We start from the raw sequence: 25,816 nt of genomic DNA, 5'->3' as shown, positions 1-25,816 counted from the left end.
GATCTACATCTAATGAAGATGCAAATTTGTTTTATTTTGAAGAAAAAGAATTGTCAATGTGCAAATTTTTGAAAATAAGAAAGAGATCACAACAATACTAGAAGAATTAAGGACATGTTTTGACACAATAAATCAACAATTCATGATATGAGTACTTGAAATAACTAAACTAAAAAAAAAAAAAAAAAAAAAAAACAAACATACGTCATCAACATAATAGAAGCTTAAAAAAAAGAAAAGTGTATCAAAAACAACCTCTTGAATGGAGCACTTCTTGTTCTTGAGAGGATATTTTAGGGTTCAAAGAAATTTATTCTATTATCTTTGAAACCTAAAAACCCTAATTTAAGAGAGAATACCAAAAAAGGGGAGTGAAGAATTTGAAAGTGTGAAAAGGTGTCTCTCCTTAAGTGTAAAAGAATGTCAAGAGAGCTCCTGAATGTTGGGAGGCATCCCCTATTTATAGAGGTGTTAGTTGCTTAGAAAATAAGCTAGGTTTGCTTAAAAATTAAGTCCAATCAACTTAAAAAATAAGTAAAAAATGTATGGGGGAAAATCCTAAAAAAAGGAGATTTGGATAAAAGTAAGCTGATTTTTTCAAATCAGGACCAGTTTCAGTATTTTGATCATATCTCTTTACTAAAAATTCTATTCTCTACAACTTTTCCAGAAATAGCCTAGTCCTAATTTTGAGTTCTACTAGGCCAAAAGTGCCTTGGAACATGAATCTGAAACCTATTACTTGATTAGCACATTTTTGAAGTGTTTTCCAACCCTAAGACTGTATTTGGACGAATTTCAGAGTTATTTTCATGATAAACCTCATTCCAAAGTGATAATCATGACTTTTAAAATAATTGTTTTGAATATAATTATCCCAAAAGCCTAATTATCCATAGTCTTTAAATATTATCAGCTTATTTGTTTTAATCTCATTCAACAAATCTCACTTTAAGAAAAATACTCCACCAATCACATAAATTCATTTAATTAATTTTAATCATTAACCAATCAAAACTAATTTCAATTAATCACACGTGATCTGCTTCACCCCCTACAATGCATGTAGATCATGAAAACTTGATCTCATGATATCTTTCAATTCGACGGTCTGATTTGGAAACTAGACATACCGTCACGACCATTAGAATCTCAAGATCATTTTTATGATATGCAATGAATGAATTAGTTCATGTAATGCAGTCACGATTTTTGGGGTACATGGATGGTCAATCTAGTCATCTTCCTTGATTAAATCATGGTCGCAAAATCGAGGGTCTACAGAATGCCCCTCATTGACAGAGCTTGGAAAGCGAATGTCAATGTAAAACAAAGACACTAATTTTAGCCGCCATGATTTAATTGAGGTTGAATTTTCAAAGATTTCCTTGCCCTCGAACCTAAAATCTTGGAACATAGAACTAGTGCCTTGCTTTTTGACAAAAAATGAAAATACTTGACCTAATTGATAGCTGATGACTCTGGAAATGATTCTTGACAATTGATGTGACCAAGAGGCTTTTCAATCCTGATCTTGATAATGGAGATGATCAAGAGGCTTTTCAATCTTGATCTTGAAACTGGAGCTGTCTGTGACCAAGGGGCTTTTCAACCTCAATCTTGACGAAAGGCAATCAAGGGGGCTTCTCAACATTGAAACCGGAGGTGTCTGTGACCAAGGGGCTTCTCAACCTCAATCTTGACAAAAGGTAATCAAAGGGCTTCTCAACCTTGAAACTAAAGTTGTCTGCGACCTAGAGGCTTCTCAACCTCAATCTTGAAGAAAGGTAACCAAGGGGCTTCTTTACCTCGGAACTAGAACTATGACGACCAAGGAGCTTCTCTACCTCGATCTTGAAGAAAGGTAACCAAAGGGCTTCTCTACCTTGGAACTGGAGCTGTGACGACTAAGGGGCTTCTCAATCTCAATCTTGATGAAAGGTAATCAAGGGGCTTCTTAACCTTGATCTAAGCTATTGAAATGTCAATCAAAGGGCATCTCTACTTTGATCTAAGCTATTGAAACGTCGATCAAAGGGATTCTCTACTTTTATATAAATTGTTGCTTGCAAAAAGTCAAAATTTGGGATTAGACTCTAAATGATGAGTACTTTGTGGTCCCATTGCTTTTGAGATGTGTGATTTTCATTTGTCTCTTCTTGATTTGAACTTTATTAAGAAAACTTTGATTGATTATTGGTGGTTCCTTGAAAAAGATTTGAGTTTTGAAGCTTGAAAGCTTGGAATTGGAGATTGGAAATACTGAACTTTAAAACCTTGAAAATTAAAATTTTGGAATTTTGAGACTTGAGATTTTAAAACTTGAAACTTGAAATCTTGAAATTTGGAACATGGGATTTGAGGTTTGAAGTTTTTAGAATTGAAACTTTGGAATTTTGAAACTTTGTGACTTGAAATTTTGAACATGAAATTTTAGTTTTGAAATTTTTTGAGAATGTGGAATTTTTAAACTTAGGAATGAAAATTTTGAATTGCAAATTTGGGATTTGGAGTTTGACCCTTGAAATTTTGAGGCTTGAAACTTGAAATTTGAAACTTGAGATTTTGTAAATTTGCACCTTGAGATTTTGAGACTTGAAACTTGGAATTTGAAACTTGAAATTTGAGACTGAAAATTGGAACTTAGATTTTGGAATTTGTAACATGAAATTTGAAAATTTGGGTTTGAAAATTTGAAAATTTGGAATTTGAAAATTGGGATTTGAAAATTTGGAATTTGAAAATTTGGAATTGAAAGTTTGGACTTGAAAATTTTGGGGTTTAAAAGCTTGGATTTTGGAACTGGAAATATGGGATTTGAAAATTTGAAATATAGAGTTGAGAATTTGAGATTTGGAATTGAAAATTTGATGTTGAGGCATTATCATTGTGTTGTTGTGTGATCTTGTTGGAATTTGGGCATTATATGATTGATCATGTTGTAATCTTGGCTTCGGAGCATTTTTGAAGTGTTGTGTTTTTGGTCAAGGTGTAACTTGGACAAGGTTGGCGATTTATGGAATTTTGGCAATGCTGGTAATTTGTGATGTTGCTTGATGAACTTTGGCTTGGATTTTGGGGGAATTGGCATTGTGAAAAATTTGTTGTGTAGGCTTGGTTGAATTCATTCATGATGAATGTGGAAGATTTGTTGGCATGTGTAATTTGTGGCAAAACTTTGTGAGTGTGAGTATGAGTATGGAAAAATTTTGTGGCTACAGAAAAATTTTTGAGGATGTGGGAAAATTTTTTTTTTTTTTTTTTTTTGACGGCATATGTTGGACATGTAGGAAAAAATCTTTGATTGTGTATGGTTATGGAAAAAATTTAGTAGTTGTGTTTGGACATGTGAAAAATTTTGTTTGTGGTAAAATTTTGGTGGGGCATTGATTTTTTGTTGTGGGACTTTTATTTCTTTGGTGGGACAAATTCTTTTTAGGCACATGATTTTGGGTCATGGGAAATTTTTGGTTGATATGGAATGACATTTTTTGTTGGCATTAGAATTTTGGAATGAAATGAGATTTTTGTTGGCATGTGATTTTGGTCATGGGAATTTTGGTGGACCTATGATTTTGGGCATGGGAATTCTTTTGGACTTGTGATTTTGGGCATGGGAAATTTTTTTGATCATGTGGAAACTTTAATTGAGACAAATTTAGAATTCACCTGATGATTTCTTGTAGTAACAATTTAAACTTATCTTGATTCGCTCTGATGGAATCTGCACTTACTTAAATGATGCGGAGCGGAATACCCCTAGTTTAAAATGAATGCATGATTTTTTGAAATCTCAACGACTTTTTATTTTTTTTTTTGGAAAAGATGATGATTGTGATTTTTTTTTTTTTTTTTTTTTAGCGGAATGCCCCTAGTTTAAAATGAATGCATGATTTTTTGAAATCTCAATGACCTTTTTTTTTTTTTTTTTGAAAAGATGATGATTTTGATTTAAAAAAAAAAAAAAAATGAATGAGCCATAGGCGAATGCCCTAGTTTGGAACATGAATTCATGAGTCTTGAAAAAAAACTTTATTTGATCAATTTTTGAAAACAATGTTGCAAGTGATGATTTTTTGAAAACAAGCGAGTTAGGCATGTTAGAATGCCCTAGTTTGACCAAAAAAATCTTTTTGAGTGTTAAATGATTTTAAAAAAAATGTCCGAGAACGCAAAATTGCATGGAAGTATGATGGAGGGGCTGCGTGCCACTTGGCACATGAGGAGTGCCATTTGGCACTTTTAGAGTGATGTTCGGCACTTGGCCATGCCATGACGCTCACGCCATGGTGGGCTGACTCCTCACTCTTTTCCAATGCATGTTTCGCGTTTTCATGTTTTTTGAAAAATATTTCCTTTGTTTGTGATCATGAAACACTCTCCTACTCAGTTACAAACTCTCTGAAACCTATTTAAACCTGATTTAGGAACTAATGTAGCTTATATTGATGATTTCTCTTGCAACAAATCTCTGCATCAAGGTTAACACAACACAATAATCACAAGCAAAAGTCATCCATGGCTAGCAATCACAACTTTTCTCATTCAACAATTAATGATAAAAATAGATGGGTTCGTAGCTTTGATTTTAGTACCAAGACCAATTTTACAGCCTACAAATTGGAGGGAATTAAGGCTCTGAGGAATGTCAAAATCAAGTGGGATTTCCTTTGTGCTGGTGTGAAATTCTGGGATCCCAAAGATCACGTGTTCTGGTTTAAAATTGCTGAACTCTATCCCACAAAAGAAGAATTTTCCGCTATCTTGGGTTATGATCCAAGCAAAAAATTTGTAGCGGTTCCTTGTGATCCCAGGCATAGGTAGTCTTTGTCTAATGTTCTCAGTCTTCCTACTTCCATCACTAGTAGTATGGTTAAAGGATATATGGTGAATCTTTGTGCAATTTTTTCCAAGCTGATTAACAAACGCACTTATGGAGTGACCGATAATATGCAAAAAAAATTTTGCTTGGCCCTAAGCTTTGTGGGAGAATTTTTGCTTTGCTTTGGAAGACACAGTTTTACAGATGCTCGAGCCATAAGTGTGGTGAGTCAAATTAAGGATGGTGATAATCCTGTTTCTTTGATCTTGGCAGAAACTCTTCTAGGACTGGACTCTGTATTTCATGGTGGAGAATTTCAAAACTTCCTTGGGAGTCCCTTGACTTTGTAGATATGGCTAATGGAGTGACTGGATATAATTGCCAAGCCTACAACTGGTAATTATAGGCCTAGCAGTTTTCTTAGCAGGACTATAATTAAAACTGAGTGCCAAACTGAGATTGACTAGGTGAAGTTCTTGAACAAGAAATCCAGTACCTCAATCCAATGGAACTGTTACTGGTGGAAGTGCCCACCCCCTCTACTGCGGTCTCCAAGATCAAATCACATCTTCTTTGTTGGATTGCAGAGGGCAACCTTATATAAGGCAGATAGACTCTTAAGGCAGTTTTAGTATGAGCAAGGAATGCTTGGTGGAAAAAGAAGAAGACCTTTCACTCCTGTGGACACAAATCCTACTTCTATAAAGAACATGATGTTAGGTTTGGAGATGGCTGACCGAGTGGACCAATCTTTTGTCAAGGTTCACTTTCACAAGATGACTACAGAATATTCTAACTAGTTGGTGGACAAAATGACTGACAAGGATGCTGAGATGGTTGTTATGAGAAAGCAGTTTCTCAGTGACAACAGGAAAAGACATGATGAAGAAAACTATGAATTCAAAAGAAGGGACAAGAATGATGAAGTTCCTAACGCAGAAGAAATCAGTGATCAACAAAAAGAGAAAAGATTGAGGACAAAGTGACCTTCTTATTCTTTGGCTTTGAACATGTTTATTTTAAAGTTGATGTAAAAACTCTAATGTTTAGGAATTATTTAGGATTTGCAAGTTAAGGGTTCTGTTTAAAGTGTAGGCTTGTAGGGTTGGGTTGTTATTTTTTTTTTTTTTTTTTTTTTTTCCTCAAGCCTAGGAAGGGAAATAGCATAATTTATATTCACTTCAGACGTTGTGCTATCTGACTACTGCCTCAGATGTGGTAAACCATGAATATGATACAATGCATTGAGTCTCTTCTCATCCAACATGCATAGCTGGTCATGTTTGCTTTGTAGCCAATCTACTTCAGGGATTTCACTTTCCAATACTATCCTTAGTGAACGAACACCCATTTCAATAAGAAGGGTTGCTTCCATCCCATACACCAATGAATAAGTAGTGGCTCCTATGGAAGATCGAATTGATGTTCTATACCCCCAGAGTTCATAGGGCAATTGTAGGTGCCAATCCTTGTAATTCTTTGTGCTCTTCTTCAAAATTCACCTTATATTTTTATTAGTAGCCTCAACTACTCCATTGGTCTGAGGATGGTAGGGTGAAGATTTGTGGTGTTGAATATTGAACTATCGTAGCAACTTCTTTATTTCTCCCTTGAAATGCTGCCCATTATCTAAGATAATTTGATGTGGTACTCCATATCTGCAGATGATATTGTTCTGAATGAAATGAGCAAATTTCTTTGAATTTAGAACCTTGTATGAGGCGGCTTCTACCCATTTAGTGAAGTAATCAATGGCTACAAGTATGAATTCATGGCCATTAGATGTTGTTGGGTGAATTTTCCCAATACTGTCTATCCCCCATGTAGAGAATGGCCAAGGTGATGTCATGGTATGTAATGGCATAGGAGGCATGTGTTTCAGATCTTTATGGACTTGGCATTTGTTAGGACATATGTGAATCATGTTAGGAACATATGTCAATATAGAATTGGCTAATCCTTTGACAAAATGCACTTTACTTGTAATTGGGTAGATCTAGGATGTGTTTAATACTTCAAGGAACCAGGTTTCAAGTTTAAGTGTTAAAACCATGCAAGTCTGTCCAAGAATTAAGTGAAGAAGTGCTGGATTTTAAATCTCGATAGCTAGTATCTATCAAGGTTTAAAAAGCTGTTTCAGCTCGATGCTCGACAGCTGCTCAATAGATAGGGTATCTATTGAGGTTTATGAAAATCAATTTTTCAGTTTTGATTTTCATTCAATCTGTGTATAGATGTTTGGGCTTTCTTTTCTCATAACCCTAAACATATATAAGGATTGTTTTAAGGGCCGTCACAGTTGTGTTTGTACACCGTAAGGTTTTGTAACCAAAGAGCTTCGTGATTTTCATAGTGTTGATGCACTGAAGAAATTTGCAGCCAACATCTTTCTCAAGTTGGTGAGTAAGCCGCGTACTGGGATCTGCGCATCGAATTGGTTAGTCACGTACTGAGAGTCATGCATTGAAAGGAGAGATTGTTACTACAGAAAAAATCCAATTAGGTGTTGGAGTAAAGGTTTAACTCTACGTTGGTATAAGGTACTGGGATTCCTTTACTTGTAACCACTTGTTGTGATAATAGTGAATTCTCGGGAGTGGTGACCTTAAAATCACCCAGTGAGATTTTTACCATGTTGGTTTTTCCTATTTGTAAATAAATCACCGTGTCAATTATTTTTTGTTGGATTTTAACTTAGTTGATGATTTGTTTGTGCTACCATGCTTATTGCATGCAAATTGAATTAATTAATTAACTTGGATAATTAATTGGTTAATTCATCACAAAGGGTTAATACATTCTTGGCCTATCAGCATTGATGGCATTTTCGAACATGAGCCTCATAGTCGGCTTCCATAGTAGTCCAATAATAGCCTTGTCTCATTATCTTCCTTGATAGCATGTGTGCATTTATATGTGGCCCATAACTTGACTCATGAATCTCTTCAATTATTTATTGTGCTTCCTTGGCGGTTACACAAAGGAGATGAATTCCATCATATGATCTTTTGTAAAGCATTTCACCACAAATAATGTAATTTGTAGACAACCTCTGGATGGTTAATTGGTCATTCTTGTCTGCAAACTTAGGATAGGTCCCATCCTTAAGGTATTGTAGGATGTCTGAATACTATTCACCTTCCCCATTCTTTCCCTCATCCTTTTCAATTGTCATGCAATAGGCTGGTTCTTCTTTTTGTTCCAACACTATCAGTCTAGCTTCATCTTCTTTTGGCCCATCCATCATGGATGTCATGGTTGCTAAAGCATTGGTAATTTGATTATGTATCCTTGGCACATATTGATATTAAATCTTTCTGAATTTTGATGCCCACTTCTGAAGACATTCATGATAAGGCATCAAATTTCTTTTTTGATCTTCCGTTTATTCTGAATCTGGGAGATTATCAAAGCTAAGTCACCACACACCTCCAACTCTTTCACCCCTAGGCCTAGGGCTGCTCGTAACCCCATGATGCAAGCTTCATATTCGGTGGCATTATTAGTGGCAAGAAAGTTGAGTCTGCCAAAAAATGGAATGTGTGTCCCTTTTGGAGAAACTAAGAGAACTCCAATTCCACTTCCATTTTGATTTGTGGCACCATCAAAGTACATGTTCCATGATTCTACCTCAAACCCATGATGTCTTCATCCAAAAAGTCTCATTGGATCTTTTAAGCTTCTTTTGGTGAACAATGGGCGGATCGACAATTGCTCTCCCCTTCATAGATTTCTAAGTCACATATTTAATATCAAATTCCGACAAAAGCAATACCCATTTAACTGTCTTCCTATCTTGCACAGGTTTTTCCATTAAGTACTTCAAAGGGTCCATTCTTGCAATCAACAAAACCTTGTAGGCAAGCATATAATGTCTGAGTTTGCGAGTTGTCCATACAAGTGCTACACATGTCTTCTCAAGTGGCAATACTTCTCTTCATAAGACAACATCTTCTTGCTGATGTAGTACATTGCATTCTCCTTTCTAGTCTCCTGTAAGTATTGAGCAAGTAGAGCCCCTATTGTTGTATCTGTAATGGTGAGATAAACCAACAATGGCTTTTCAGGTACTAATGGGACAAGTATTGGTGGTTTTATCAGATAATTCTTGATCTTTTCAAAGGCTTCTTGGCATTGTTCATTCCATACTGTGGGAACTTTCTTCTTAAGTAGTCGAAAGATTGGTTCACATGTTATGGTGAGTTGAGCTATGAACCTGCTGATGTACTGTATCCTCCCCAGAAATCCTCGGATCTCCTTTTCAGCTCTTGGAGACTTCATCTCTATAATTTCCTTGATTTTGTCAGGATCAGCTTCTATTTCCCTCTAGCTTACAATAAACCCCAATAGCTTTTCGGATGTTACACCAAAAGTGCACTTCTTTGGATTCAACCGCAACTTGTACAATTGGATTCTTTCAAAAATCTTCCATAAAGCTAGCATATGTCCTTCACGGTCTTGGACTTGACTATCATATCATCAATATAAACCTCTACTTCTTTGTGGATCAAGTCATGCAACAAAGTGGTAGTTGCACGTTGGTAAGTAGCACCAGCATTTTTAAGGCCAAATGGCATGACCTTGTAACAATATGTCCCCCATGGAGTAATAAATGAGGTTTTCTCCATATCTTCTAGAGCCATCTTAATCTAATTATATCTTGAAAATCCATCCATAAACAATAGCAAAGCATGACCTACTGTATTGTCAACTAGAACGTCAATGTGAGGCAAAGGAAAGTCATCTTTTGGATTGGCCTTATTTAGATCTCGAAAATTTACACACATTCTGACCTTCCCATGCCTCTTTGGCATCGAAACCACATTAGCTAACCATTCTAGATAGTTGACCACCCTCAGGAATCCTACATTGTACTGTTTCTCAACTTCTTCCTTGATCTTGAGAATCCATTCTAGTTTCATTCTTCTCAACTTCTGCTTAACCGGCTTCAGGGTTAGATCTGTTGGAATGCAATGCTGCACTATATATGTATCAATCCCAGGCATGTCTTCATATAACCAGGCCAAAACCTCTTTGAATTCTGTTAGGAGTGCCACTAATGCATCTTTCTCTGAAATGGTTAAGGTATTGCCCACTTGTATTATTTTAGGTTCATCATCAGTTCCCAGGTTAATGGATTAAGTTTCTTATTTTATGGGTTCTAGGTGTCCATGTTTTAATTCCTTATTATTAAGAGTTTATTTACCAATTTCAGAAATAAAAACATTCAAAGCCAACAAATAAGCAGAATCAGAAATCATATTAAAAGGAAAGAGTTCCCAATAGACTCAACGACTTAACTAAATCATACTCAACTAGAAAACTATCACAAACAAACTTAACAGGAATAGTAATACTAGCAGAAATAGACTCAATAGGGACAGAAATAATGTTCTACGCAGGAATGATTAGCTCGACAGTCTTGATCTTCTTCACGAAGTCCTCCATGGGGTGGGTGGCTCCTCCCATGCCCAATTCTTCAACTCAGTAGTGGCTTCAACAATGGCAGGTGGCTCCCAGTAAGTCCTTTCTTCCCTCAGCGTGAGCACTATGGGATCTTCATCCACGTAATCTGTGGCTTCATCATTAATCTCCATATTTGTGGGCTTGTCAATCACAAAATGTGGGGGTTTGAAGTGTCTCCCCCCCTCCCCCCCTTTTGATGTGGGAAATTTTTGTTGGGTCATTTAGATTGGTGTCTTGGGGTTCAAAGTGTCTCCCTCAATTTGTGGATGTTGGGCCATTTGATTAGGGTTCGAAGTGTCTCCCCCCATTTGTAGGTGCTTGGTTATTTACATGAAGTTTGAAGTGTCTCCCCCATTTATGGGTGTTGGGTTATTTCATTGGGGTTCGAAGTGTCTTGTGGATCAAAGATAAGGTTGTGGTGTTGTAGCAGAGGAGTGTCCTCTATGTTTAAGGCTTCAATATCGTAATGGGAGTGACGGGCTTGGAATTGGAGCTACTGGCTTGAGTGTCGGGCTTAGGTTCTCTTTGTAGCCTTCTTCAGATCTTGACCAAATTCTCCCCTAATGAAAGGCTTGGTCAGGTTAATCAAAGCTAAGACCCCATCCACATCAATCAATCAACCAAACAAACACACAACATGCAATGCAATTTTAACCGAGATTGACCTAAGGGTAGGTTCTAAGTCATTATGTTGTAGGGTGGGTTTGTTGTTTCATTGTTTCCCATAGCTAGGACGTTACACCTCCCAACTTGTAATGTAATGAACATTGCGTTGGTCCAAATGGCATGGTCTGTCCTTTACAATCAACAAGAAATGATCCAATGACTTTAGGCTATGGGTTAGTGAGTTCGCCACTAGGTACCCAAATCTAATGAAGACCAATGATCCATGGTTACCACCACCACAAGTTGTTAAAAGGGGTGCATACATATTGTTTGGATGGCACACTCTATGACAGTTAGGGAAAGCTTCTAACAAACAATACAAACAACAAAATATCATACAATATACAACCTCTCAATAAACATAAATAAACAAACAATCAACAACATCATGCAAGACCATGCAAAAACGAGGGTACATATTTGGTCACTTAAGTCTCATATGAAGCTTAACCCTCAACATCCCCAGCAGAGTTGCCACTGTGAAAGACCGGGAAAATTAGGCCTCTTAAAAAAGAGAGAGATTTTTGTGTACTTTTTAGGGCACCTCTCTTTTTGGATAAGTGGTGTGGAGTCGCCATTTATTTTTTATACAAAAAATAAGAAAAAATAAATATAAATACACGACTGAATTGTTTCCTTTCATTAATTGAATAAAAAAAATACATATTTGAAAAATTGAAAATTACATGGCTTTGGGTTCTAGTTACAAACTACCAAATAATTACATTGCCTTTTGTCCTAGTTACAATCTACCCAAAATAAAAATAAAGACAAGGCTTAGATCTACTTATCCAAAGACCTAAATTTGGAGGTTAGGTTACAGAATGAGAAGGTGTCAGGCACCCATTTCGCTCAGACAGAGTCTGGTCTTCTAGACTTTTGTAACAATGTACCCTTATGCATGCTATGAATGATATGTTGCACAAGTAAATTAAACTAAATCACACAAATTTATTTATGAATGTATCCTCTTCTTTGTTAAAAATTCAGATATCTTTTAATGATTAAAAAAATTGAGTTTGGTTTATAAAAAAAAAAACCAGATTTGTTTTTGTTATGTAAAAAAGTGGTTTTTGGAGAGAAAATTCAGATCTATGTTTATTTAATGAAAAAAAAGTCTTTTAGTTTTTTTTTTTTAAATCAAATTTGTTTTTCAGAACTTGGAAAAAAGTAAAAAGATTTTTTGAGAAGATGGTTTCATTCATGAAATAAATTTATGCTACATGGACTAAACAAAACAAACACAATCATGCATGATCTTTTTCTTTATTTCAAAATCCGCATATGTTAAAAAAATCAGATTTGTATCTAAAGAAGATACAAACCAGTTTTTTTAAAGAAAAAAAAAAAAAAATCAGATTTGCATCTAATGAAAATGCAAACCAGTTTTTTATGTGAGAAAAATTCAGATCTTCATCTAATGAAGATGTAGATCCCTTTTTTTGTTTAAATAAAAATTTAGATCTACAATGAAGATGCAGATCTTTTTTATTTTGAAGAAAAATTCAGATCTACATCTAATGAAAATGAAGATCTGTTTTATTTTGAAGAAAAATAATTGACAATGTGCAGATTTTTGAAAATAAGAAAAGGACCACAACAATACTAGAAGAATTAAGAACATGTTTTGACACAATAAATCAACAATTCATGATATGAGTACTTGAAATAACTAAACTAAAAAATAACAAACATACGTCATCACCATAAAAGAAGCTTAAAGAAAAGAAAAGGGTATCAAAAACAACCTCTTGCATGGAGCACTTCTTGTTCTTGAGAGGATATTTTAGGATTCAAAGAAATTTATTCAATTATTTTTGAAACCTTAAAACCCTAATTTAAGAGAGAATACCATAAAATGAGAGTGAAGAATTTGAGAGTGTGAAAAGGTGACTCTCCTTAAGCATAAAAGAATGTCAAGAGAGCTCCTGAATGTTGGGAGGCACCCCCTATTTATTAGGGGTGGCAAAGTAAGCCCAAACTCATTTGCCTACCCAAACCCACCCACTCTAATTGAACCCAAACCCACCCAATTATTAGTTTGGTTAAATGGATATCAACTCAATTAGACCCAGTAATTATTGGGTTTTAACTAAAAACCCATTGAGATCCATTTAACCCAAAAACAATATACCCAATTCAACTAGCCCTTCCCATAAAAATTTATAATAATAATAAATAAAAAAAAAAAAACCCCTCGGCCGTTTTAGTGTTTTCATTTTCCTTTATTTTCTTGGCCTCCAAAAACTTCTCTCCCTCCTCTCTCTTGCTCTCTCTCTTTCCCTCTCTAGCTCTCACAGAGAATAATGAGGCACAACAAACATAGCACAGAGACCACCACCAAGAGAACCACTTCTTCGTCGGCTCTTCTGGCGAGCTCTCATCACGCTAAGCCACCTTCGTCTCCGATTCTCCAACACTAACCCTCTCTGTGTTGTCACACACTCACCATACCTCCACAAACCCATGCTCTGGCCATCCTCTTTCGGTAGCTCTTGCTCCAGCCATCTTCATTTCTTTTGATTTTTGCTCAGACCCAAACCTAAAATCTCAAGGTTTTCCTCTAACCTAAACTTCATTTCTTTTGATTTTTGCTCAGACCCAAACCCAAAATCTTAAGGTTTTCCACTTGCAATGAAAGAAGAAACCCACTGAAACTAGAACACCTCTTCACCTTGGACTAGAAGTCCAGAAACCCACTGAAACTAGACCACCAAAACCCACGAATTCCTGCAATTGGTGCCCATGCAGAACACAGCCATGCCTTGTTACGCCACTGTCTCAGCATTTGGCAGAGCGAAACCAAGATCAAAGAGAGAGCGAGAATCAGAAAGAGGAAAGAGAGTGTCTAAGTAGCGAGAGAGACCCAGATCAAAGAGAAAGGGAGAGGAAAGGGAAGATGGAAGAGATTTGAGAGATAAAAGAGACATTGGGAATAAAAAAAATGGTTTTTACGCTCCCTGATTTCGAGTTTGGGACTTTGTATGAGATTGAATTAGAAAGTTGTGATCCTGAGGAGGCCAAGAAATTGATCAAAGAGGTTGGAATTTTCTCGAGAAAGTTAGAGAGTGAAAATGTATGAAATGAAAGTTTCTCGAAAATCAAACAAATTGGGTGAGTTGGGGTTTACCCATAATAATTGGGTTGGGTTGAATTTGGGTTAGAAGTAATTACTTAAATGGATTTTAATGGGTAAATGGGTTTTATATACCCAACCCAAACCCATCCATTTGTCACCCCTACTATTTATAGAGGTGTTAGTTTCTTAGAAATAAGCTAGGTTTGCTTAAAAATTAATTAGCTTAAAAAATAAGCAAAAAACATATGGGGGAAAATCCTAAAAATATTGAGATTTGGATAAGTGTAAGCTGATTTTTCAGATCAGAACCAGTTTCAGTATTTTAATCATATCTCTTTACTCAAAATTCTAATTAAGCTGAAATTTTTACAACTGAAGGGAAATTCAATTTTCTACAACTTTACCAGAAATAGTCTAGTCCTAATTTTAAGTTCTACTAGGCCACAAGTGCCTTGGAACGTGAATCTGAAATCTGTTACTTGATTAGCACCTTTTTGAAGTGTTTTCCAACCCTAAAACTGTATTTGGACGAATTTCAAAATTATTTTCATGATAAACTTTTAGGATTAGTGCCCTTAAATCCTAACATATGATGCTATGTATGACTTAAAGTTGTAATTAATAAAGTTGTTTTATTATTATTTGAAATAATGGTAACATGAATATTTGGACATTATCATATAGCCCATGAGATGTATAGTATGTGATTTATTTGATTTAGTCACAGAAGATATAAATCACAAGATTTTTGTAAACTTAGAATATTAGTTCATAGTCAGTGATGAAATTGAGCATTTCATCTGCGAAGACTTTAACATATCAATTAAGATGATTTGTCTTGATCATGGAAGTAGAGACTTCTAGTTGGTATGTTGATATGTTTTAAGAGTTAAGACATAATCGCTGTAAGATTTATTATTCTTCTAATGACTGTAAAATGAATAATAAATTTCATGACTTTTATTTACATCAACTCTTAATCTTGTGAGAATAATGGACCTGATCATGAAATGTAGGTTACTTTGATATATCAGGAGTGAGATCTAAAATCATGATCAAAATCTCAGTATGTTGGACAGCCACATTTAGTGTTAATAAAAAATATATTTTCAAGATTGAATTCATAATCTCTTAACGGAGATATAAAAAATTCCCTTGAGATAAATTTAATGGGTTTGATTATTTAGAGCGTTAGGCCTAACCACTTTAGTAAGGAATTACTAAAGTATATATTTATGAAATTGGATTTCATAAATATATGATGAATAACTTAAAGGATTAAACTAGGTACTCATGGATTAAAATGTAGTTATCTTCAAAGTGGCAGTCTACATTCATGACTTTGTATTACTACGAATATTTTATGAAGGGGTTGCATGTACAATAAAATTTTGAGATATAATTTATTAATAAGGTCTAGAGTGCATTTATATTTATATAGTGGTGTTAAATATAATTAATGGTAACTTTGGACTTGTCAAGAGTTGACAGAAAAGCCCAAGGCCCATTGGAGTTAGTGTCTTTTTTGTTCCCTTTTGGTCTCACTCCAAGCCACATACTAAAGCCCAATTGGAATGGCTTAAGAGGCTAGCCTGATTAGATAATTAGTTTTAAGGAGAGAAACATACATAATTTTAAATAAGTATGAAATGGTTTGTATGAGAGTGCCTACACTCTCTTATTCTCCCTTGAACACATTCATAGAAATTGATTAAGAGACCACACTTCTTGAGCATAAGTGGAATTGGAGTGAAGATTAAAAGTGTTCTCATGTACTTCTAATCTTTGGTTTTGAATTTCACCGCACCAAGATACACTCTTTTGTTCTTATATTCTAAAATTTACATAGTATATGTTATCAATTGCGAATGAAGTAGATCCATTAATTTTCCATTGCGCATGTTTTTGTATGCAATACAAACATGCATTTTTCCTACAATTGGTATCAGAACGATCTTCATTTTCAAATCTGTATAACATGTTATGAGTTTTGGAATTAGAGATAATAATTTCAAGATGTTAGAAGATTTAGCAATTAATTTTCTGCTTGGTCATTGAAATTATTGTTTGATAAAAATTGCTATTGATGTTATGATGTTTAAATTTGAATTTAAGTATGTTAAATTGAAATTTAAGGCTATAGCATCAATGGAATTTAGTTTTGATATCAATCTCTATTTATTATGTTCCTATGATGGTTGTTTGTTCATGAAAAACCGTTAAAAACTGCTTTAGAAAAATTCTGGAAAATTCAAGTTTCACGAGATTCGATCAATCGAAAATTTCTTTCGATCGATCAAGTGAAATAGTGACCAATCTGTTTGATTCGATTGATATTTGATTGCTAGCCGATCGATCGAATTTTCTTTTTCGATCTATCGAGCAGCGATCGACTACCAATTGAGCTAGGCAGATTGTCAAGTATAAATTTTCTAATTTTTTTCGACTGATCAAGACTTACATTCGATCGATCGAAAACTGTGAAATTTAGAATTTTTTCTAACTGTTTTCACATATAAAGTGCAAGGCTATGTGTAATGAGATTATGCATGATTTCTAATTAAAAACCTTTAATTTAAAACATCTAGCGGGAGAGAGATACAAGGGTTGTATCTCACGGCCTCCATTATTGTTCATAGTAGTGTGGGTAAGCACCTTGTCTTGGCGTATATGCCTCGCGATCCCAAAGGAGGGTGTTTATTTCATAGTACTACAAGATTGAACTTACCCGTTTAAAGTAGTGTGGACAAGCACCTCATCTTGGCATATATGCCTCGCAATCCCAAAGGAGGGTGTTTTGTTCAATGGTACTACAAGTTTAAACACTAAGCAAGATAAAATGTGGCTACACATGATTCTAGATAATGGTGTACACTAAACTAAGTGTAATGTTAACCTCCTAAAGGAGCTATGTCATTATTACTTAGAGGCAAAAGTTAATACGGCATATTGTTAGTGTTTGATAAGAGTTATCATGATAGCATTAATAATGAGAATTGTTCTCAATCAATTATGGCATTTATAATACACTTGCTACCAAGGAATTATAGATATGGATTGGGTTGTCGTTGCATATATTATATTATGGTTTTATTAATGTTCCATATTATATGCTTATATGCTAAATTGATAATGTCCAATTTACTTATTATATTTATGTTTGTTATTTTTCAGATTTAATCATAGCACCATTTAGTCCACTTGTTACTATTCTTAATCAAAACAAACTAATTGGATTCAACTATGTTGACTGGAAATGAAATTTGGACATTGTTCTTATTGCTGAAGAGCACAAATATGCACTTACTCAACCATGTCCTAGTTTTCCATCATTAGATGGTCCTCCTGAGAAAAAAAAACAATATGATCGTTGGCAGAAATCTAATGAGATGGCCAAGTGCTATATCCTAGCATCTATCTCAAATGTTCTACAACATCAAATGCAGGATTTGGAACTAGCTTCGGACATAATGTTAAGTCTGAAGGAGATGTTTGGTGAGCAAGGCCGTTCTGCAAGGAAAGTAACTAGAAGGCAAATTTATAAAACCAAAATGACTGATGGCACTTCAGTGAGGGAGCATTGTCTTAAGATGATCTCTATCTAAATACACTAGAAGCTTTAGGTGCCGATATTGATGGAGAATCCCAAGTGGATATGATACTCCAGTCACTACTAGAATCATTCAAGGAATTCAGACTTAATTATAATATGAACAAGAAGATTTATTCATTATCTGAATTAATGAATGAATTGGTGGCGGTAGAAGGCATTCTTGGTACATCCAGTGTTGATGCTAATACGGTTGAATCTTCTACTTCTCAACTTAAGTCGAAAGGCAAGGGTAAGAAGAAGAAGAAGAAGAAAAAGGACTTCACCAAGCAAGATGGTCAACAAATTGCCTTAGGAATTGCCAACAAAGGAAAGAAAACTAAAGGAAAGTGTTTCCATTGTGGTGAGAAAGGTCATTGAAAGAGAAATTGTCCAAAATTTAGAGCTGCCAATAATAAGGGTATGAAAAGTTCATTCCTCCTTGAAATATGTTTAGTATAAAATCCCACGGATTCCTAGTGTGTGGATTCAGGTTGTACTAATCACATCTGCAATTCTTTGCAGGGGTTCCAAGAGACCAGAAAGCTGAATGAAGGGGAATTGTTTCTTACTTTGACTGATGGGAGCAAGATTCCAGTTGTAGCTGTTGGAGTGTTTAATTTATGCTTTGAATTTAGGGTTTTAATATTGGAAGACTGTTTGTATGTACCTAATGTTCGTAGGAATTTAATTTTTGCAACTTATTTAGGTAAGCATGGATATTGTGTTATCTTGAAAGACAATGTTGTAATAAAGAAGGGTAAAGTGTTTATTTGTTTTGGCAATATTGTTGATGGTCTTTATATTTTAACTCCTAATAAGCATGAATTATAAAATTCTAAATTATATAATAACTCTCATGTAAAATCATTAAAGAGAAATTTTCCTTCTACTAATGATGCATATCTTTGGCACTTGCATTTGGCTCATATTAATTCAAATAGAATTCAAAGGCTGATAAAAAATTGGTCTCTTAGAGCCATTGAACTTTGATGAATTTCCAGTTTGTGAATCTTGTTTAGAGGGTAAAATGACCAAACGACCTTTTAATGCAAAAGGTAGAAGAGCCCAAGAGTTGCTTGAATTAGTTTATACGGATGTATGTGGTCCTATGTCAACCCAAGTAAAAGGAGGTTATGAGTACTTCATCACTTTTACCAATGATTACTCAAGATATGGTTATGTGTACCTAAAGAGACGGAAGTCCGAAGCCTTTGAAAAGTTCAAAGAGTTTAGGGCAGAAGTTGAGAATTAATTGGGTAAAAACATAAAGGTCATTTGATCTGATCGTGGTGGCGAATACCTTCTTGGGTATTTCAAGGATTACTTAATTCAAAATGGGATTGTATCCCAATTGACTACACCTAGAACTCCCCAACAAAATGGCGTAGCAAAGAGAAGGAATAAGACTCATTTAGAAATGGTTAGGTCCATGATGAGTTATTCAACTTTACCATTTTTTTTTTTTTTTGGGATATGCACTAAAAACTGCAATGAATATTTTAAATTTAATTCCTTCAAAATATGTTCCTAACACACCTAAGGAATTGTGGAGTGGGCACAAGCCTAGTATGAAATATCTCCACATTTAGGGATGTCCAGCACATGTGTTGAAAGGGAAGTCTGATAAGTTGGAAGCTAAAACAGAAGTATGCATGTTTTTAGGGTATTCAAAGGAAACCAAGGGTTATTTATTCTATAATCATAAGGATAACAAAGTGTTTGTTAGCACCAATGCCAAATTTTTGGAAGATGATTATGTGAATAATTTTAATCCTAAAAGTAAAGTTGTCTTGGCTGAATTAGATGAACCTGTAGTAGAACAATCAATGGATGAAACTAGGGCTGATGTGGCAGTATTTGATACACCATAAGATACTACTCATGAGATGTCTAGCACACAGGTGCCTCATCGTGGTGGGAGGATTGTTAGGCCACCTATAATAATTTTAGGCTTGGGAGAAACTTATGAAGCTATCTCAGAAGAGGCCGAAACTGATCCTTACACTTATGAAGAGGCAATGAATGATATAGATACACATCATTGGGTCAAAGCTATGAAATCTGAATTAGATTCAATGTATTCCTATCAAGTTTGGGATCTTGTAAAGGTGCCTAATGGCATTAAACTTGTTGGTTGCAAATGAGTTTACAAGAGGAAGAGAGGGATAGATAAAAAGGTTGAAACCTTTAAAGTAAGGCTAGTGGCAAAAGGGTATATGCAAAAAGAAGGTATTGATTTTTCACCAGTAGTAATGCTTAAATCTATTAGAATTCTCTTATCTATTGCTACTCATTATGATTATGAGATTTGGCAAATGGATGACAAGGCTACATTTCTTAATGGAAATCTTGAAGAAGAAATCTATATGATGCAACTAGAAGGTTTCATAGCAAAGAACCAAGAGCATATGATATGCAAGTTGAAAAGATCCATTTATGGACTTAAGCAAGCATCTAGGTCATGGAACATCAGATTTGATCAAGCAATCAAGTCATTTGGTTTTGAACAAAATCTTGATGAACCATGTGTGTACAAAAGACATCAAGATAAAGTAGTAATGTCCTAGTACTTTATGTTGATAATATTCTACTCATTGAAAATAATGTAGGGGTAATGTCATCAGTAAAGGTTTGGTTGTCAAGCTAATTTGATATGAAGGACATGGGTAAAGCTAACTTTATTATAGGGATAAAGCTTTTGTGAGATTTCAAGAATAAGATGTTAAGCTTGTCATAAGCTGGGTATATAGATAAGGTTAGAACGGTTTAGCATGCAAAACTCCAAGAAAGGATAAATTCCTTTCAGACATGGAGTTCCTTTGTCTGATGACCAAAGGCCTAAGATTCTTGAGGAAGAAAACATGATGAGACAAGTTCCTTATGCTTCTACAGTGGGAAGCCCCATGTATGCCATGCTTTGTACTAGACCAGATATATGTTATTCAGTTGGCATGGTCAGCCAATATCAATCAAATCCAAGACCAAAACATTGGCAAGTTGTAAAGCATATTCTCAAGTATCTACGGAGAACAAGAGATTATATGCTTGTTTATCGATGTTAGGATTTGATTCTCATTGGTTATACAAATTTAGATTTTCAATCAAGTCTTGATTTTAGAAAGTCCACTTCAAGTTGTGTATTCACCTTGGGAGATGGAGCCATAAGTTGGAGGAGTGTTAAGCAATCTTGTATTGCTGACTCCATCATGGAGGCTGAATATGTTGCTGCTTATGAAGTGGCAAAGGAAACTGTTTGACTTAAGAAATTCCTTAATGATCTTGGTATTTTGAGAATGGAGTAAGTTCCTATCATATTGTTTTGCGACAATAGTGGAGTGGTTGCACAATCCAAAGATCCAAGGAATTATAAGAAAGGAAAGCACATTGAATAGTGGAGCGGTTGCACAATCCAAAGATCCAAGGAATCACAAGAAAGGAAAGCACATTGAAAGAAAGTACCACATCATTCGAGACATTGTTGCTTGTGGAGATGTTGTAGTAGCAAAGATAGATAGTGCAAATAATCTAGCAGATCCCTTTACCAAAGCCTTGCCCCAAAGGACCTTTGAGTCACATTTGGAGGGATTGGGAGTTAGATTAGTGCACAATAGTTTTTAGGGCAAGTGGGAGATTGTTAGAAGTAGTGCCCTTAAATCCTATTGTATGATGTTATGTATGATGTTATGTATAATAAAGTTGTTTTATTATTATCTAAAATAATGGTAACATGAATATTTGGACATTATCATATAGTCCATGAGATACATAGTATGTGATTTATGTGAATTAGTCACAGAAGATATAAATCACAAGTAGACTCAAAATATTAGTTCATAGTTGGTGATGAAATTGGGCATTTCATCTGCGAAGACTCAACTAAGATGATTTGTCTTAATCATGGAAGTGGAGACTTTTAGTTGGTATGTTGATATGTTTTAAGAGTTAAAACATATTAAACTAGACCATTGTGAGATTTATTATTCTCCTAACGACTGTCAAATGAATAATAAATCTCACGACTTCTATTTACATCAACTTATAATTCTGAGAGAATAATGGATTAGATTATGAAGTGTAGGTTGCTTTGATATATCAAGAGTGAGATCTAAAGTCACAATCAAAATCTCAGTATGTTGGGCAGCCACATTTAGTATTGATGGAACATATATTTTCAAGATGGAATTTATAATCTTTTAATGGAGATATAAAATATTCTCTTGAAATAAGTTTAATAGGTTCGGTTATTCAAAGTGTTATATCTAACCACTTTAGTAAGGAGTTACTAACGTATATATTTATGAAATTGGATTTCATAAATATATGATGAATAACTTAAAGGATTAAACCAGGTACTCAAGGATTAAGATGTAGTAATCTTCAAAGTAGTAGTCTACATTCATGACTTTGTATTAATACTATAGGGGTAAAGTCCCCAGGTCATACAATGGGCCTTGGGCCCTTTATAGAATTCGACCACATCAGAGGAGAAGGTGTGGGCACCAAAAGGGCTCCTGGCCTAATTCATATGGGCCCAAAATTGTTGAAAGGGCGGTCCGAGGAGGAATGTCTCCTCAGACGTACCAAATATGGCTCAAACATGCACTCTGCCAGCAATAAAGATTTGCTCCAACGAGTATTAGTAGCAGGGATGAGTCCCACAAGCCCGTAAAAGGGAAGAAAGTGTAGGATATCGATGGAGAGACTACAGCTGCCACATTAAATGCATGACAGTTACTTTTCTGGCCGCATTAATGTGGAGAGGACTTGCGAACAGTGTTACCTTGGCTACTACAACTCACGGAAAGATGGGGGAGATGTCCGATGGGATGGCTACTCAAGTGAAGGTCCAGATGATCAACAAGTGTAAGGTTCTGATGACTTTCAAGGGGCTATATAAGAGAGGGGAGTCCCCATGAAGAGAGGGACCGAGAAAAAGGAGGAACTTAGAACAGAAGGAGAAGGTGAAGACCATAGCCTTTGATCAGAGATAGAGATACATCCTCTACGCCTCCTCGGACCGTATATCTAATGGACAGGAAGGAGACTTTCTTATTTTCAAGTGTTGTATGGCCCAATGTTAACTAATACGCACTTTGTTAGGGCCTAGTTCTGTAACCCGCTCTCTACAAATTCATTGTCTAGGGCTCCTTGGGCCAGAACCCCATAACTGTTAGGCCTGGACCCCAAATTGTGACCCTACAATTGGCGCCGTCTGTGGGAAGAACTCGTGCCTCGACAAGTGAAACTGTTAGAAATGGAAGGATCAGGTCTGCGCCAAACGGGACACGGAGACTCCCAACGGCAAGACAACTTCTTGAACCTCGAACGGGAGAGAAATCAAGACAAGCAACGAGAGGGTAGTGTAAACACCTCCCACACGAGCAGAAGTCGCTCAAAAGGGAAAGGTCACGCATCCCATAAGTGAAACGATCATAGGGATCTACAGCAAGAAATCAACAACTTCAAGAAGAAATTACGCCGAGCGCAGTGAAAGCGTCCTTCCCCAAGTTCGGACACTAGCGATGAGGAGGACAATGAGTACAGGCGGAGATCGAGAACCCCGCCAAGTGAAACCTTTTCCTATGAGGAAGAACAACCTCGTAAACGCGGCCACAAAAGCCCATCTTACTAGGGCCTAGCAAACGACGCCCTGAGTAAGGCCCTGGACCGTATCTCCCAGTCGCCCTTCACGCGTAGGATAGAGGGGCCTGAGCTTCCTCGGCGGTTCCACCAACCCGCTTTTGCTATATATAATGGTCGGACGGACCCAGTAGAGCACGTAAGCCAGTTTAACCAGAGGATGGCCATCCATTCCAGGGACGAGGGGTTGATGCGCAAAGTGTTTTCATCCAGCTTGGGACCCATGGCGATGAGATGGTTCGATGGCCTCAAGCCAAACTCCATAAACTCTTTTAAGCAGTTGACACAGGTTTTCGATTCTTGCTTCATAACTAGCAGCAGAGTCCCTTGGCCCTTAGATTCCCTCCTGTCCTTGTCCATGCGAGAAGGAGAGACCCTAAAGGCCTACTCAGACAGATATTGGGAAATGTATAATGAGATAGAGGGAAATTACGATAACGTCGCCATTAGCACATTCAAGAGGGGCCTGCCGACAGAGCATGGTTTAAGAAAGTCCCTGATTGGGAAACCGGTCACTAGCGTGCGCCAACTCATGGATAGAATCGACAAGTACAAGAGAGTCGAAGAAGACCAACAAACGAAAAAGGGCAAAGCGAAGGTTGTCCCTCAGGAGAGAAGGGACTTCAGGTCGGACCGCTTTAACAACAGTACCCGGCCGAGAAAGGATTACTTGGAGCAATCTGGATCCACAAGGGCACAGGCAGTCCATGCTGTGTTCCGAGAACCATTACATAAGATCCTAGAGAAAGTGAAGAACGAATCGTTCTTTCAATGGCCAAGCAAGATGGCAGGCGACCTCGTGAAACGTAACCAAAATCTGTATTGCAAGTATCACCAAGAGCCGGGCCACACCACCGATGATTGCAAGAATCTGAAAAACCACTTGGACCAGCTAGTCCGAGAGGGGAAGTTGAGACATCTGTTGCATCACCCTGTTGGATGGCAGGAGCAGTCGAACATCGAAACAAGGCAAAGCACATTGAGACCACCCATTGGCATGATAAATGTCATTCTCGCCGCACCAGGAAGGACCAGCTCCCATCCTTTCAGAGTAATGTCGGTGGGTCGGCTCCCCGCTGAAGCTGACAACCGGGAGTCTAAGAGGGCTAGAGGGATGGCCACGCCCCTAATCGGATTCTCGAATGAGGACAAACTGGGACCCTCCAACTCCACAATGATTACCTAGTCGTCACGCTCAGGATTGGGGGATATGACGTGAAAAGGGTGCTAGTCGATCAGGGCAGCGCCAAGGAAGTAATGTATCTCGACTTTACAAGGGGTTGAAGCTGAAACCAGAGGACCTGACAGTATATGACTCCCCTTTAGTGAGTTTCGAGGGAAAAACCATCACTCCGAAAGGCAAGATTAGGCTGCCTATACAAACAGGCTCGGACGTAGTGGAGGTAGACTTCATAGTGGTAGACGCATACTCCTCCTACACCACCATCGTAGCCAGACCGTGGCTTCACGCCCTAGGGGCTGTGTCATCAACCTTACACCAAAAGGTGAAGTATCCGTCGGAGGGTCGAGTGAAAGAAGTAATAGGGAACCAAGCCATGGCCCGGCAATGCATGGTGTCAGCCATCTCGCGAAGACCGAGTACTGAGCCCTCCACCTCAGCCGAGAACGGCTTATAGCAATTAACGACCCCGGCCCTGGCTTCGGGTAGTGAGGGACCTACCGAGGAAGTGAGTTGTGAGGATTTGGAGAAAGTTCTTGTGGGCTTCGACCGAGAAAGATTTTTTCAGGTCGGCTTAGAACTACCGCCCCAAGAGAAGGAAACACTAATTGACTTTCTCAGACAGAATGTGGATGTGTTTGCATGAGACGCTTACGAGGCTCTGAGCGTTGATCCAGATTTCATTTTCCACCACCTTAATGTTAGCCCGGCCGTAACACCTAAGAAGCAACCTCTTCGGCGACCGTCGAAAGAGCATGCAGATGCGGTGAGAAAGGGGGTCATAAAATTGAAGAAAGCAGGGGCTATCAAGGAGGTATTCTACCCCGAATGGCTGGCTAACACAGTCGTGGTGAAGAAGAAGAATGGGAAATAGCGGGTCTGCGTGGACTTCACATACCTAAATAAGTTCTGCCCAAAGGATCCTTTCCCTATGCCGTGGATAGATCGATTGGTGGATTCTATCGTGGGACACCCTCGAATGAGTTTTTTGGACGCCTTCCAAGGCTACCATCAGATACCTTTGGCTACCGAGGACCAAGAAAAAATGGCTTTTGTCACCCTCGTTGCAAACTACCATTACAAGGTAATGCCCTTTGGCTTGAAGAATGCCGGGTTAACCTACTAGAGGATGATGACTAGGATGTTTGAACTACAGATGGGTAAGAGCATCGAAGTCTGTATAGACAACATGGTGGTGAAGAGCAAGTTAGTGTCCAACCACATCAGAGACCTCGGTGATGTCTTTGGAATTCTGAGAAAGTACAGGTTGCACCTGAATGCGTCTAAGTGTTCATTCGGAGTGGGGTCAGGGAAATTCTTAGGTTACATGGTGACCCATAGAGGCATTGAAGTCAACCCCGATCAAATTAG

The 25,816-nt window shown here is 37.0% G+C and overlaps 1 protein-coding gene across 1 annotated transcript; it reads left to right on the top strand.

Annotated features, from left to right (window-relative positions):
* The first annotated feature begins 23,488 nt into the window (after positions 1-23,488).
* On the top strand, positions 23,489-24,451 carry LOC115980979. Its single transcript, XM_031103169.1, has one exon. The coding sequence runs from the start codon at positions 23,489-23,491 to the stop codon at positions 24,449-24,451; it is 963 nt and encodes a 320-aa protein (XP_030959029.1).
* Positions 24,452-25,816: the final 1,365 nt, after the last annotated feature.

Source organism: Quercus lobata, chromosome 3, assembly GCF_001633185.2.
Source record: "Quercus lobata isolate SW786 chromosome 3, ValleyOak3.0 Primary Assembly, whole genome shotgun sequence".
Lineage (NCBI taxonomy): Eukaryota > Viridiplantae > Streptophyta > Magnoliopsida > Fagales > Fagaceae > Quercus > Quercus lobata.
The sequence above is the reverse complement of the archived record's forward strand: the minus strand, read 5'-3'. Positions and strand labels throughout refer to the sequence as shown.